Source organism: Athene noctua, chromosome 6, assembly GCF_965140245.1.
Source record: "Athene noctua chromosome 6, bAthNoc1.hap1.1, whole genome shotgun sequence".
Taxonomy (NCBI): Eukaryota; Metazoa; Chordata; class Aves; order Strigiformes; family Strigidae; genus Athene; species Athene noctua.
In genome coordinates, this window is record NC_134042.1 from 39,593,449 (window position 1) to 39,608,841 (window position 15,393).

At 41.1% G+C, this 15,393-nt stretch overlaps 1 protein-coding gene across 2 annotated transcripts; it reads right to left on the bottom strand.

Annotated features, from left to right (window-relative positions):
* Positions 1-5,220: 5,220 nt before the first annotated feature.
* Positions 5,221-14,815, bottom strand: SLC25A29 (solute carrier family 25 member 29). Of its 2 annotated transcripts, none has more exons than XM_074908664.1 (4): positions 14,711-14,815; positions 12,990-13,033; positions 8,226-8,309; positions 5,221-7,585 (listed from the first exon to the last, which is right to left on the bottom strand). In XM_074908664.1, exons 1-4 carry the CDS (start codon positions 14,742-14,744, stop codon positions 6,842-6,844), a joined length of 906 nt encoding a protein of 301 aa, XP_074764765.1. In that variant the 5' UTR covers positions 14,745-14,815; the 3' UTR covers positions 5,221-6,841. The 2 variants fall into 2 exon arrangements, with proteins under 2 accessions (XP_074764765.1, XP_074764766.1); XM_074908665.1 differs by having other exon boundaries at positions 10,902-13,033; positions 14,711-14,800.
* Between the last annotated feature and the right edge of the window lie 578 nt (positions 14,816-15,393).

Here is a 15,393-nt window from a genome sequence, read left to right on the forward strand (position 1 = left end):
GAAGAGGGTCTGATACCCCACTGTAGAACACAACAAGCAGAAACATCTACACAGTGAGTGATCTGTAAAGGTACAAACAGAGGAGATTGTGTTCTCATGAGACTCAGTATTAGTTTTGATGATGTGAGTTGATCTAGTGTCTAGTTGAAAGAGGCCAGTGGTATGAAGAGGGCTTTACAGTTTTGCTTAAATGCCAACTGGGTGGCTACCAACTTCATTTTGTAAAGTAATTTTAATCAGTCATCCTGTACTCAATTTCACTTTCTTTGCCTGAAATAGATGAGTTTAGGTAAGTTTATGTGTATTCACAGTTGTCCTGTATTATTAAGGCAGTTTTGCTTAGCATGTTTTTCCAGTATGTTTCTTCTTTTGGAGAAAGCACGTCAGATTCAGTATAAGAGTTGGAGTGAAATTTCAGGTCCTGGCTTCCCCTAATGTAGCAGAAAAACACTTCTGCTGTAGGCAAATGAGTAAGATCACTTATAACAACTGTTGTTTAGACAACTCCAATTTCAGGGTATTTTTAAAGTCTTCTGTTACTTTTTTCTAACAGAAAACTTTAAGATTGAATGTTTGTTGGATACAATTTCTTGTATTATGTGTTACAGTGTGGACATAATATCCATTTTGTGAGCTGCTGTTCTCACCAGGTTCCTGTGTAAACTGAAAGCTCTTCAAGAGCAAGCCTGAGTTTCTCTAGAGGTGTTGGTAAATTTTGGGAGGGAGGGAAACGGATGGAGTGTCTGTGGGGTCCTTGCAGGACTTCTGGATGCTTCTCTTTCTTGCCACCACTTTTGGATTGTGTCCTTGTAGATTTAAGTGTGATTTCTCTCTAATCTGGCTGATACTAGGTAGCTTCTATGTCAGTGCTTTATTTCAGTGTGTACAGATACTCTTGAATAGTAGTTTGCCAGGAGATGGCAGTGAATTACCAGTTTGTACAGCATGACCAGCAGACAGAATAGCGAAGTGTCAGGTTGCCCCTGTGAGGTCAAGTGTTTGTAGGGTGTCCTGTGGTGTTCAGTAGACCTTGACAGACTTGGAACGTGTCAGTGTCAAAGAGCAAGTTTCCCACACACCAGTGCAGAAGAATAAGAAGTACAACTCTCTGCCGATCTCTGAGAGTCGCAAGCATACTTGTGCATTCATAAAAAGCACCAGTAAGGCAACAAAAATAAAGAATGTAAATAAAAACTTGAGTGTGACATGGATTATATATATTTTTAGGGGATATATACATCTAAAATTAATAGCAGGTATCTTTAAAGAGAAATGTGGAAATCTAATGATGACGTGTTAATGAATGTGCTTTCAACTGTAAGTGGCTATTTTGGTTAGCTGACAGACCCGTAAAACACCAGTGTTCAATCTAGCAGTGGCTTCCTGAAAAGCCTAAGCTTGCCCGAGGCAGTTAGGACCTCATAATTTGATTTTCCTTTGGTGTGTTGTTGCTCCTAAGGTTTGCAAGAACATTGCAGAAACTGCAGGACAGATGTTGCACCAGACAATCCTGCATTGCTGCTCTTTAGGGAATCGGTGATCTCAAATAAACTGGTTCTGTCTCTGGAGCAGGTGTAAAGTAAAGGTGTATTTCAGAAGGATGCTGTTTGTGAATAACAGTATATTTTTCAGATAAATTTTAGAGACTAGGCATAAAATGGATTCCTTTTTAAATGGTAAATCCATATACAAAAAAGCATGGTGACTGGATATGTCCTAGTGTACTTCAGCTAAAGCTCATCTCAGCAATTGGTTTCAAGAGGAATCTCTAGAAAACTTGTACTAGTTTGGATTTAAGGGCTCAAAGTCAGGTGTCCTTCAGAGCTGCAAGACGCTTGCCGAGGACCTCACTAGCCTTGCAGTTTTGGCTTGCAAAGTAGACTGCCTCAAATGTGGGGCATCATGCAGCTTATTTTTTGACTTATTTCTCAACACATTTGTTTTTTCTTAGCAAAACAGAAGATTTGGCCCCTAGATGTAGAATCCATCAGTCTTCAGTCTTAACTGGTGCTTTGACTGAACCTCCAATGAATTTATATGAATCCAGTGACTCCCATAGCTTGAAAGGGCATGGAAATGTTTATGGTTTGGAAATGTATTGTAAAGAATCATACTATGGCAGGTCTTCACATATTCCTCTTGTGTGTTTGTTGTTAGTTTGTTTTTGTTCTTTCCTCTTGCATAGGTTAGAGATAAGGGATTTCATCTCAATTTTTTCAGAGTATGAAGTGAAAGTATACAGTCTCTGAGTTATGAACTGGCAGGGAAGCAGATGTCTGCCTGGAGGAGACTTAAGGAGAAGAGAGTTATTTTTACTTTTACCTCCTTTAATTGCAATTATTAAGCTTGAACTTTATTACTAGCCTGTTTGAAAATTACCTGTTGTAGACTCTTCTGTAAGTGAAAATACATTAGTGCACAAGGAAGAAACTATGTGGCCTGGTTGATTGCAACACTTGAGTATACCTGTCCTAGGTTAAATCTCTGCTTGAGACAACTACATCAGGTCCTAGAAAAAGAATACTAATTTTCTTTCATACCACTTTGGCTAAAAGTCAAGCTAGTCTAGCAACAGTTCTTCCTATTTTGATATATTTAGCAAATGGTGCTGACCACGAGGTCAAGTTTCATTAGGATTTTGATATTTTATTGACACGTGGATATGGTTGCAATGGTAGAACTCTATTTTACTGTTAGTGAAAAACACAGATGGTTTCTTTCAGTCAGAAAAGCAGTCATAATAAAGAAGTGAATGATACCAAGAAGCAGTTTAACTGTTAGATGTAAAAATATTACAGACCTGAAGAATGTTTTGTGAACACTAGAATTTGCCTTTCTTCCATTTATATCAATGTATAGGGTATTATTTTTCACTGCAAACCTTGTCTTGCTTTCTTTCAGTTTATTTATTGATGAAACTGTAAATCTTAAAATCCCATTTGAGGTTAAAAGTGATAATAAACTACAAGTAGACAAGCTTTTACTGTATAATATTGTGCATATTATGTCACTAATACTTTGGGGTTTTTTCGTGTTATTGATAACCATTTTTGTAATTAGTGAGGACAGCACTGATACAAAAAATGCAAAACTGTTGCACTAGCAGGATGAAAATGGGTTATTTTCCTTTGCTTTCCTCCCCCACTGCCCATGAACATACATAAATTACTGAACGCTGAAAGAAGCAGTTTGCTTCCTTGTGATTTTGAAACCTATCTCCACTTGGTTCCCTGGTTCCCTACTCTCTTGCTGTGTCTCCCAGAGTCATAAAGTCCCTTAAATCCTTCATCTGTCTCCATGGCTGTGGTGTTTGGTATGGCATGTTGCCTTGGGTAAACTGCACTTTCTTTGGCAGAAGAAAGGTTTAATTTCACCTTCTGTTAAATCTAATGGTGTTTGGCACACTCGTGGGCTTTAAGTTGTTCTTTAACTATCCGCAGATCAAAAGTCTGGCTAACAACAGCTGTTAACACCTGTTTTCCAGCATAATAGTAAATACATTTAATTTCAAGGAACAAACACATCTCTTCTCTGCAAGGTCAACTATTTATACTTGCATCTTGGTAACTTTTCCAGTCTGCTACCTGTCCTACACCTGCAATGTACAGGTTTTCATCCCATGAATATCTTGCTACTTTTTCACATGAACTGTAAAAAAGCTATATGCAGAGAAAGGCGAGGAAGAGAGGGCCAAAAAAAAATTATGAATACTGTCATGTTACAGTTGCAGACATGATAAATGAACTGAACTTCACCCCAGTAGTTACATTAATAACTTCTTTAAAACTTGGAAGGGTTGTACCTGGGTGCTTTTTTTTCCTCTTGTCCTAATTGAGTGTATTTGTGGTTGCAACTTGCAACACTGGTATGACCCATTCACTAGCAGTGTGGGTTGTAAGAAAGAGTAGAGCACAGGGACTCGGTAGTAGGCAAATTTAATTTTTGGTAAGTTTTACCTTCTTATTCCCTTCAGTTGTTGGGGTGTTACTAGAGAATCTCCTACCCAATATGATGCTTATGGGAAGGAGAATCTGGGGAGGCAGAATATAGTTCTGATTTGAATAAATTGGTGGAGGTATCAGAAATCTAGTAGGGGGAACTGAATCATATTTAAAAAGGCTGAGGCTATTGTCTAGCTTGATTTAATAGGTATCGCACAGATTTCAAGCAACTGACATCAGACTAGGTTGAAAACTGACTTCTACCCTCCTCTTAGGCTTGTTGAGTAACCTCCAATGTCTGCTACTGATTATTTCCTTTAAGCTCCAGATGGATAAATTTCTGGAATGTTTTAGCAAATACTGCAAGTAAAACATTGTGTAGCCCTTCCTGTTTTAATGACGTTACTGTCTTTTCAGGAGATAGTTTGCTTACTCCAAGTATTTGTTTCTGTGCCACAGTTCAATGTTGTTGGTCTTTCTGAGAGAACACAAGGTCCTTGACTGGAACTGCCCCTGCTCACAATTAGTTGAAGAGGTGACCTTTCCCTTTTCTGATTCAGCAAACTGATGCTTGGTAGTTTCTTTTGGTCATGTGTCTCTACCTGTTAAGTAGATGAATTAAGTGAGCCAGTATTTGAAATAAGCTTTCATCAGCAATGAGAGGCCTTATTCATAGATCGTAACACACATCATCCTGTTTTTTTCTGTGTGGCTTTTTATTTGGAATATTGATGCTCTTTGTGCATTAGTTGTGCTGTCTGAAAACAAACTACACTGTATAAAGCTTTTTGCTAAATTTGTGCATCTTAAAGCTAAGCATTCTTCTGATTCAGATATGAACGGTGGTGTTGGCAGACCTGGTCCTTGATTCTGATGTGACTCTACAGGGACCCTAAGGCTCATCTTACACAGTTGTGCAGCCTTGGTGCTGATCAGCACTACTTACAGCAAATAAATGCAGAATATGAAGGGCCCAAGCATGCTGCCAGCTCTTTGGTTCTAAAAGCAGGATTGTTCCCTTAGTAGCTATAACATCTTCAAGTGAAGTACTTGGTGAAAAGATCAGTTTGAAGAAACAAGCTCAGGCAACTTCCCTTCTTTGCTTCAACAAACTGATAACACTGAGCCAGAGCAAGGCACTGCCCTTCTGGGTGGTGCATGGGAGGCAGGTGGGGAACAAGTTTTTTCACGCAAAAGCCAGAAACCCCACCCTCTCGTAAGGCAGATTCAAAACAAAGAAGCATCTGAATAAAACATAAGAAACTTTAAAGAAGCAAAGTCAAAATTTTAAAAAAATTTATTCCCTCAGTTTTATATACAGTAATTACAGACTACTGTACAAAGGTGTAAATGGTCTTTGCTGTGAGTTGTGCATATGCAGCTTAGTAGACAGATTTAACATTCAATTTGAATCTCAGTGCAAGTAGGCACTAAAACATCCAACATACCTCCAAGGTATAAAAAGACATACCAGTTTTACAGGTTTCTCCAGCATATTTTGTTACAGTGCAAAATGCTATGAAATAAGGTTTCTTTAGAAAATTCATATAAATTAAACACATATTGCACTTGTCCCAACTAAAAGTGTAACAAGTTGTACTTACTGAACTAGTTTGATACATTTTAGAACATCCCTCACACACATGCACTCCTTCCCCCTGGGTATTTGTGCCAAATATGTGTAGTTCTTATTCCAAATCTTATGTACCTGTTTATAGCTCCTTAACTAATGCAATCCCTCTTGAACAGACTGCTAAAAAAAAAAAAAAAATCACAGTAGACCAATGTAACAAGAAAATTCTCCAACCCCCTTTTCCGTCATCTTTCCAGTAGCACTGTAACTAAATAGATAAAAGTATTGGTTAAATTCATAATGCAAGTGTATCCAACACCAGCCATTTCAGACACTTACACCCCTGTTGTTTGGAAAGGAATGAAACCTCCAGTTCTAAACATGTACATATTTCTACAGTACTTCAAGCTGCTAAGCTAACATTGCACCCACGAACATTTTGTGCAATACGACAGGTAGGACTTTGACTTCTGTACATCACTGGCTGCTATGGGGCATGTTGGGAGAAGTGGTGCAAAGTTGCATTAACTTCAAGAGAACAAAGTCTACTTTAGCTGAATCTAGTCATTACAATCTGTGCACCCACCAAACGAGACACAGAGGTGAAGGCAAATAACACCAGTCTTACTAGATGTGAGTTTCCCTAAATCCTTACAAGCCTTGAGATTTAAAGGAACAAGTGCGTATGAGTGCAGATGCTAACTTTGTGCTTAAGATTATTTATTCAAAGCTGAAAGGTAAGGGAGTAGCTTAGGAACAAATAATATTTATATAGGGTTTTTTTTTTTAGCAAACCAGTATGAAAAAAGTTCCTACTAAAACCACTGACATTCAAAAGCAGAGAAAAAGTAAAACACGTGGCTAGCTGACTGCTAGTCCAGGTCTTGAACAGTTCAGGGTTACCTGCAAAATGCCTCCAACACTTAATTTCCTCCTACTACTTCACCTTAGAGGACTATACTTATTCCTGTTACATACAAAAAGAGCATTTATTTTCTGAAAACATTTCTGCATTCAACTCGATTCAGTCATTCAGAACATGAGTGGAAGAAAACCTGATATCTGGTACTATGACATTCTCCAGATCCTCTTCTGGAGCCACAACAGTTAACTATAGTACTTTCTAAAGGCAGGTCCCCATCTTACTTGGATACTACTAGATATGAAGTCCTTAATAAGGCAATATGCTGTTTATACAAGTAATGAGATGAAATCCTAGTTTGATGCAGTTAGTTCTTTATACAGATAGCATACAATTACGCCACTCGTGTGGGTTTAAAGAATCCAAACAGCCGGGCGTTGGATCAGGAGAGCCAACAGGTAATGTTCACAAACTAGAAGGCTGCTGGATTACTGGACCTGGTTCACATTCACGAAGGTTGTCTTCTGACCTCATATACATTAGGAACACAGTGACAGTAGCAAAGGTAGCTGCGTTGACAGGAAAAGCACGGAGAAGTGTAGAAGTAAGACCTCTTGTGAACACCCTCCAGCCTTCTTCATGGTAACTCTTTCTGACACAGTCTAAAATGCCGCTGTACTGTGTAACGCCTCCGACTCCATCAGCCTGAAGCCGGGATTTGATCACATCCACGGGGTAGGTTGAGAGCCAGGACACAATTCCTGACATCCCTCCAGAAAACAGCAGTTTGGGAATAACGTAACTGTCTTCAGCTTCACAGCCTAAATACCTGGTCATGCAGTCATAGGTCAGGAAATAAAAGCCAAAGCTTGGAGTCTCTCTTATGAATGTAGAGACCATGCCCCTGTTGATACCCCTCAGCCCTTCCTTTCGATAGATTTTGATCAAACAGTCCAGAGAATTTTTGTAGTTCTTTGTTTTCAGTTTGTATTCACCTGTTCCTTGAAGCTGCATTCTTGTCTTTGCCAATTCCATGGGACAGCAGATGATGCACTGGATAGCCCCTGCTGCTGACCCTGCAAGGAACTGGTTTAGAGGAGTGTCTTTTCCAAGAGCACGAAGCGTGTTTCCTTGTACACCAAATACAAGTGCGTTAATGAAGGTAAGTCCCATCATTGGTGACCCAATACCTTTATAGAGTCCAAAAGCCTAATGGAATAAGGAAGGAAAAATCCTTTTTAACAGTGGTGTTGATAACCTCCTGAAACTGCAGAACATAGCCTTTCTGGCTCTCCTTTGTGCCCTAACTTTCTAACAGTGGCCAGAAAATCAGTACTATCTTGCTTTGTAATTTCATTGCTGTCTAGGGCACAAACATCTAAACATTGTTAGCAGCACACCTATATAGTTCAACACATCTAGAAAGTAATCCTAGTCCATCCAGAGAAAAGTTTTCTGGAAAATTTTATACTTTATTTTTTAAGTAGCTACAAGCCTAAAGCCACCCTTTTAGTTATGGTCTTAAAGCTTCAGTAGAAAAAAAAACTTCACCCATTTCTTCACTCACTGCTCAGATTGCTTGGATTCTCAGAAAATTAGCTATTCAAATAACTTGTTATCTTATTTTAAAAGTTAACTTTTTTATATCAACTTCCAACCTTAGTGATCTTCTTCATGAAGTTTCTGGCAAACTCCTAACTACAATATCTGCCCTATGGTAAGGTGAGGTTCAGAGTATGCTTTTCTCTTGATCTTCAATATTTGTAGCCTTTTTTTAACAACTTTCCCACCCTTCTGATACAAACTATATGAAGATACAAAATATGCAAAGCATTAATTTTGTACTTACGGATTCTTGCTTTATGATGGACTGAAAGCAATGGAAGGTCCCACGGTAGAGAGGTTTCTCTACATTTTGAACTTGCAGACGAACCTATAGAAAGTTGTATGAGATACTGATTTGTATGTCAAGAGCAGCCTAATCTGTTAACTAGTGTCTTGTACATGTATCGAGATTTGCTACAGCGATGTATATGTAAGAGCACAGGCTGGAGACTGGAATGCCATATGTGGCAAAATAATTAAGAAATATTCTGTAAGTGTTTTGAATTAATTTTTGGGGTGAAAACATGACAGAGGAAGATTATTAACTACTTCTGAATATTAGAAAAACATATGTGGAAGTACAACAGGGTACACTTATCTAGAATTTCAGACTGAAGTTTTCCAGTACTGGCTACAATAGGTACTTTCTTCAGCTGCCAAGGATTCTGTTCACACTAAGGACTATCTGTATAAACCTGACAGAATTTTATAAAAATTACAAGTCAAGCATGAAATAAGGATAATTGTAAAAGGATAGGAAACTTCCAACACCACCCCCCACAGTGTTTCTGGCTACAAGACTTAGGACCATTCACTGAGATCTGGGGGGTTTTTTTTGGTTGGTTGTTTTTTTTTTAAGAGGGTAGCTGAGAACAGGCTCTTAAGATGTCTTCCTTTGCATAAGAAAAAATAAAAAGCCACTTGTCCTTTTAAATTTTAGTCTGTTTTTTTAACTTCCTCAATGCAAACAATTTGTGAGGGTGTGGCTGTTTCGAGCCTTTAATGTTAGTAATCAGTTAACAATGCTAAAACTGAAATGGCATGTTCTGCTGGACAGATAGAAGCTACTGTCACTGGTGACATTAGGAGACAGGCCAATTGCCCAGATGCTTTTAACATTTAATGGGGAAGTCCAATTCAGTTTTTCCTGCTAATTTGTCCCCAATGCACTTCAAACAAAACCGAAAAGCCTCAAAGCTACAGACTTAAAGCAAAACCCTACACTGCAATAAACTCAGTAAATTGGTTTCACTGGATTGGGAAGTTAGAAATCTGTCTTTGATCTCCTCCATTGCAGCCCTCCGTGCTGCAATGTTCCTCAGAAAAGATGCTTATCAACCATTTAATGCTGCTGCTGCAACTCCAGGGCAAAAAACTTCCAGACTCTCATTCTGAACAAATGAAAAGATTATCAGATCTATGTGAGAAATTCCTGACTGCAAAATATTTTTAGCCCTGTTTGCCTAAAGTAATAATGAACGCCACCACAACAATAAAAGACTCATGAGATGATGTGGGTCTAGAAAAGGACTTGGGGACGTGGTTTATTAAAACTGTATATTCAGGTTAGCTTTGAGGCAAAAAATTATTTACAGATTTAGGGGTTTTTTATATTCCTACAACCTGACATTTTATGTTTTGTAAATAAAAACCTTAGTTTTCAGTGTCTTTTTAGTATATACATTAGTGTGTGCTAGCCATACTGGGAGGCTGAGGTCACCTTAGGTCTTCCAGGATGGAACAGGGTTTTAAAACTTAAATTAAAAGCAGGCTTATAGTAGGATTCAAAGAAAATAAATCTTTTGTTACTCAAAGTGACATCCGGAGGGCAGGCAAACTGTTAAAACTGCTCAAGAAGCAGACCCACAAGTCAAGTCCTAAATCTTAACAGGTTGTTGGAATTGCACAAAACAAAAGTTTTATTCCATTTATAACTTACTGCTATTGTTTCGAATCCCGTCTGTGAAGTCAGGGGACTTTCACACATATGGGCTTTGTGAGAACTACAGCTCAAGAAGCTTCTTAATTTAACTTTTCTATATGCTTGTCTTTAGTAGTTTAGAATTAGTCATATTCCGTATCTAGGTTGAAATTCCCAGTGGCAATCAGCTCCCACTATTTTTGTCTAAATAATTTGTGAAATATTGACCAATTAAGCCTTGCTGTTGTATAAAATATTTAGAGTACTGACGAATGAAAATCAGCTCTTTGAGCACAGCAATGACCACATACGGATACCTGCATTAGCAAACTGCCAGATAAGGCAATGAATGCATATGAAACTTTATTTCATGAGTATTAATGCCATATTTAACAAGATTTTTAGTGTGTACAACTGTAGGAAGGATGAATCATGTACAAAGTTTAACCCTCTATTCTATTCATTGCCCAATATTCTTGCTTTCTTATTTGAAACCGCTGTTACTAAGGTTTTAGGTCCAATAGTAACACACTGTAATTTCCCATCACTAAAGACTTGCATAAAGGTAGTCAAAACTAAGCAAAAAAACCCCCATCGAAAGCAAACCACCACACCCCCAAAATAGTCCAAACATTTAATAATGTATGAAATAAGTGATTTAGAAGTTGAGCAATGAAAATGTCCTGCAAGGATATGTAGTGGGTAAGACCTCAACAACAGTGTGTCTGAGATTCAGTTTTAGAGCCACGGTGTGTGGAAATGTATACAGTCAGAAATGCATACCAGAAAGAAGGTTCAGAATAAGACTTTACATTAAAAAAAAAAAGGGATATTTAAACCCCGCTCCCTCCATGCCATAGCTGTAGAAGAGGGACACATCAGTTTAAAACTAAAAAGGGAAGAAGCTTCAGAAGTCGTTTAGATCTTTATTTGAACTAATACATTTGGGAATAAATTAAGACTGAGAGAAACAGAAGTGTTCACCTGGGCTATACTTACTAGGTAACTCTCCCGTGATGAGGCTTATCTGTCATCTACAACAAAGTAACACTTTTGCTGTTAATGAAGACAGCCCCTAGCTCAGAAAGTAAAGGCAGTTAAAAGCAAAAAAGCAATTTTATACATTACATCAACAAACCAGGGATAAGGAGTTTGCCAGTTCTGAGATCAGCTCAGTTGTGGGTTTTGCAGGGTGACTTCACTGGCTTAATCTCTCCCTGTGTGTCCCACCATCCCCCTCCCCACTTTGTGAAACATGATCACAGGCGAAAAAAAGAGTTTAAAAGCCAAGACAGAAGTAAAAAGTAAAATTTTGGCTTATCTAAGCAGCTTTCCCATTGTTCAGTTATATTAAAAATTTGCAGTCTAAGGTGACTGCCAGCTAGCCCTTTAAACACTGCAGAACTATAAAAGGGGTTAATTCTTAACATGTATACATACACAACAAGTTACACAATGTTTTTGTTTTGTGATTTTTTTTTTTTTAAAGACTAGTTATAGTGTTAGTTTTCCCACATACAGTGGTGACTATGCCAACTAATAACACAAACATTAGTATTTTCTCTAACAAAAAATAGATAAATGCTTATAATACCTTCTAAAGGATATGAAAATAGACACAGAGTGTGCCACACTGGATTTCATAAAACATTTAAAGTCATCCAGAAACAAACTATTTTGCACTATTGCAAAGCAAGATGCTTTTTCTAAAGCCAACACATCTATTTTGCATTGTTTCATCTGCTGGAACTAGCATAAGAGCCCCAGTTTTGCAGACACTTTAAATGTTTAGTTTCATGCACTAGAAGCTGTTCCACTTTAAAAACCGTAAAAAAACCCACACATGCTTAACTTTAGTTTGAGCATAGAATTTTAACAGTTTTGCTGGCTTCAGTGAAATGACCCGTCACCTTAAGCATATAAAACTTGGCAGGATGGGGGTGAGAGACAAAGACAGCTGGCCCTGTACCACTGTAAAAAAATGTGCAAGTCTGAATAATACCATTCCTGAAAATATATATTAGAATTCAACCCAATTACTTAGTCAAGTTTACTATACTCTGAGAAACATACATACAATTTTTACTATTTGAGCAGCTTGCACTTGACTGGCAAGGACTAATGTCCACTAGCTAGGAAAACCTGTATTGAATTAACCATGTGCTAGAATATGGTGATGACCTCGGTAACACTATCAGCCTGTTGCGTATCTAAATTCAGCAAGGTAGAGGTATTCCAAATGTAGCTCTAGCGGGTGGCATGCTGTCTGCTGCAGTCAAGCGATCTGGTGTATTAATTTAGGAAGGAATATATTGGCATCCCTTCTTCTATTCTTCCAGTGCGAGACTTCGGATAAGGCTGCCAAGGAGTGACTGAAGTTGTCGTCCCATTCTGAAAAATGGGCTTGGACCCCTGGCAGTCCTGGCTGAAGTGCCCTCTGGGAGATTTAAAATTTTATCTTTGAATAGGTCTTAGCTACCCTTAGTATGCATAATACATACAGCTAACAGACCGTTAGAAAATAATTTTTAACTTGGAAAGTTATAAAAATATACAATAATACTTAAAGAGAGGAAAAAGCCCCCAGACAAGCTTCATGCTGTGGATTTCTATCCACTTACACCCTTTGGCTAGTGTAACAAATTAATTCTTGAGGAGTAAGTAGCAGAGCTTGAGGGGAAAACAAACCACAAACTTTCAACCTAGTAACAAAGTAGGTTTGAGGTACAAATGCAGGGAGAGGCAGTTTTAGCAGTTAGTGATGAACAGCTGCAGAGAAGCAAGCTTAGAACAAAATTAAGTTAAATGTAAGATCGTATTTCAAATACAACACTGTTACTGCGCTCATGAATTCGTAGTTCAGGCCATTTGTCATGTTACTGGGTTGAATCAGACATACAAGGAATATTTTCACTTCTGAAGAGCTGGAGATTGCCAATCTATAAACAGTGGTTGAAGAGGCTTGCTCCAAGCTTTCCAGCACAGATTTATGCTCCTACAGTGCCTGGGGAATTTTTCTTCCTCCCCTACTCCTTGGAAAAACTAAGTTTTCTACCTAGAGATATAGGTATTTCATAATCAACCCACCTTAACAGTGTCAAATGGGTGTCCTACCAGCACTCCGGCAGCACCTGAAACAAAACAAAGGCTACGGTTATGGCTCAGGGTTTTCTTCCTGGCTCTGGAGCTACAGTAGCCCAAGCAGAACCACCAGCCTGAGCTGTAAGTGCACAGCATCACTGGTAGGCCAGGTAAAGAGCATCCTATCAAGGCAGAAGATAAGACATCTACAGTTCAGTCCTTCAGGCCAGTACTAGGTGCCTTTATGCTCCCATCAAGCTTCTGAGCCCCAGGCAGGGGTTGAGGTGTGTGACTACAGATCCTGCCACATCATATGGGATGTTCAGCAGTGACTCCTGGCCTCAGCCCAAGTCAAGTCCAATGGGCAGAAATGGCAGATTTCCTCTGAAGCTAAATGTTTCACATATATGCCACTCTGTGGAGGCACAGAAAACCTGGAATCTCCTCTAAAAGCAGAAGAAAATCCCTGCTCACTGGACATATCCTTTCCAGATGTGAGGGGAGCACCTGCAGAAGGATCATCCATTACCAAAACCCTTCGCTTTATTCTAGCATCAAAGGACTTTTTAGAAGCTATATGCAGGCCTGTTAGTTTTACTAATCTGAATACATGAATTCTGCAAGTACTGGCTGAAGCAAGGAATCCTCTAGTTCTATATTTTTGTGAGCCACCAATCCGTTTATGATTGCTGACAACACCAAGAACTGCTTCCGTGCACTGTCTCACATTTGCCGAAAGATAACTTCCCTCCCTCTTCCCGAGAAGAGATGGCAGAAATGCAGTGCCCACTCTAGGATGGTGTAGTCCAGGTTGTTCAAGGCCAGCACAGCAGGAAGATAGTCCAAGTCACAAAAATAGTGATAGGCACTGCCCAGGAGCACAACTGACCATGCAGGATCCCTGGCAAGGCAAGGATCGCTAGGATGAAGTCAGACAGCTTAAAAAAAAAAAAAAAAATCTCTTTGCCAGGTTGGCAAGGAGACCAGCAAATGCAAATAACTAAAAAGATGCAAGAGTAAATCTCCTGAACACAGTTTAACAACTGCGGAAAATGGGCGGAGGAAGGCCGTTAGCAGATGCAGAGGGAAGAGCGAGCCGAGCACATGCATTCTCTCCTCCACGTTAAAGCTCCCCGCTATAAATATTTTCAGGTCCGCGATGCCGAGCCTGCTGCTGCCCGGCCGCTAACCCCGGGGAGCTCCGCCCCCAGCCCCCCCGCCGCTCCCGGACCGCGGGCAAACCCCGGCGCTGCGGCACGGCCGCGGGGCGGGACGGTCCGCGCCCCCCGCCCCGATACGGGAAATCCCCGAGGCCTTCCGCCGCCTGCGCCCCCCGGACCGCGATCAGACCCCACCTGCGGCGGGGCGGCCGCTGCCATCGCCCCCCGTACCCACAGCGATTCTCCCCTCCCAAAATAAAAGCGCCGCGCCCAGCTCCCCCCCTCCCCCCTCCTTTTTTCATCTTAAAAAAAAAAAATTCTATTTCATTCCCCTTTTTCCCTACCTTTTCTCCTTTCCCCCTCTTCTTATTTTCTCCCTCCCCCCTTTTCTTTTTCCCCATTCCCCCTTTTTTATTTCTGCTTGTCCACCTTTTTTATTTTCCTCCCCCTCCCCCCCTCTCCTTTTCCTCTATTTTCCTCTGCCCCCCCTCCCCCCTTTTTTCCTCATTTTTTTCTCTTTTTTAAATTATGTTTTTTTTTTTTTCCGCAGCTCCCCCCCCTCCTCACCGCCGACGCATCCTGCGAGGAAATCCAGAGCCATGCTGGCACCCTCGGTCCCCGGCGGGGCCCAGCCCTTGCGCGCCGCCGCTCCGCGCTCTGCCGCCGCCCGTCCGCCGCCCGCCCTTTCTACCGCCCGCCCCCCCACGCCGGCGAGGGGCCGGGCCGCGCCTCCGAAGGGGCGGGCGACAGGACAACTCCCCCCCGCCGCCCGCAGGCACTGGCGGCCGAGCCGGGGCGGCTCCGGGCAAAGGGCGGGACGAGGCTGAGACTGCCCGGGATGGGGGGGCCGAGCTGTATCCCCCGCGGCTCCGCCCGCTCCCCCCCCCCCCCCCAGACCGACGACCAGTGCCTCCCCTTACTGCGGCTGCATCTGGAGAGTTCACGGGGAGGCAGAAAGACGTTTTGGAGGCTGGGGAGGTGGGAGGGGGTCGGGCAGAGCATCAGTCGCCCCGGAGTTGTTTCGGTGTTCGGGGAGGCTGCCCGGGGGCATCTCGCTGCCCGGGTGAGGCGTCCCTGGTGGTTGGAAAGCCTGGGAAGCTGGTGTCTGAGGGCTTTGGGGGGTGCCTCCTTCTAATAGGGGTGAAATGCCTCTAAGAACTCTTCTATGAAGAAAGGCTGAGCGTGTTGGTGGTGTTTAGCCTGGAGAAGAGAAGGCTGCAGGGACGCCTTGTTGCAGCCTTTCAGTACTT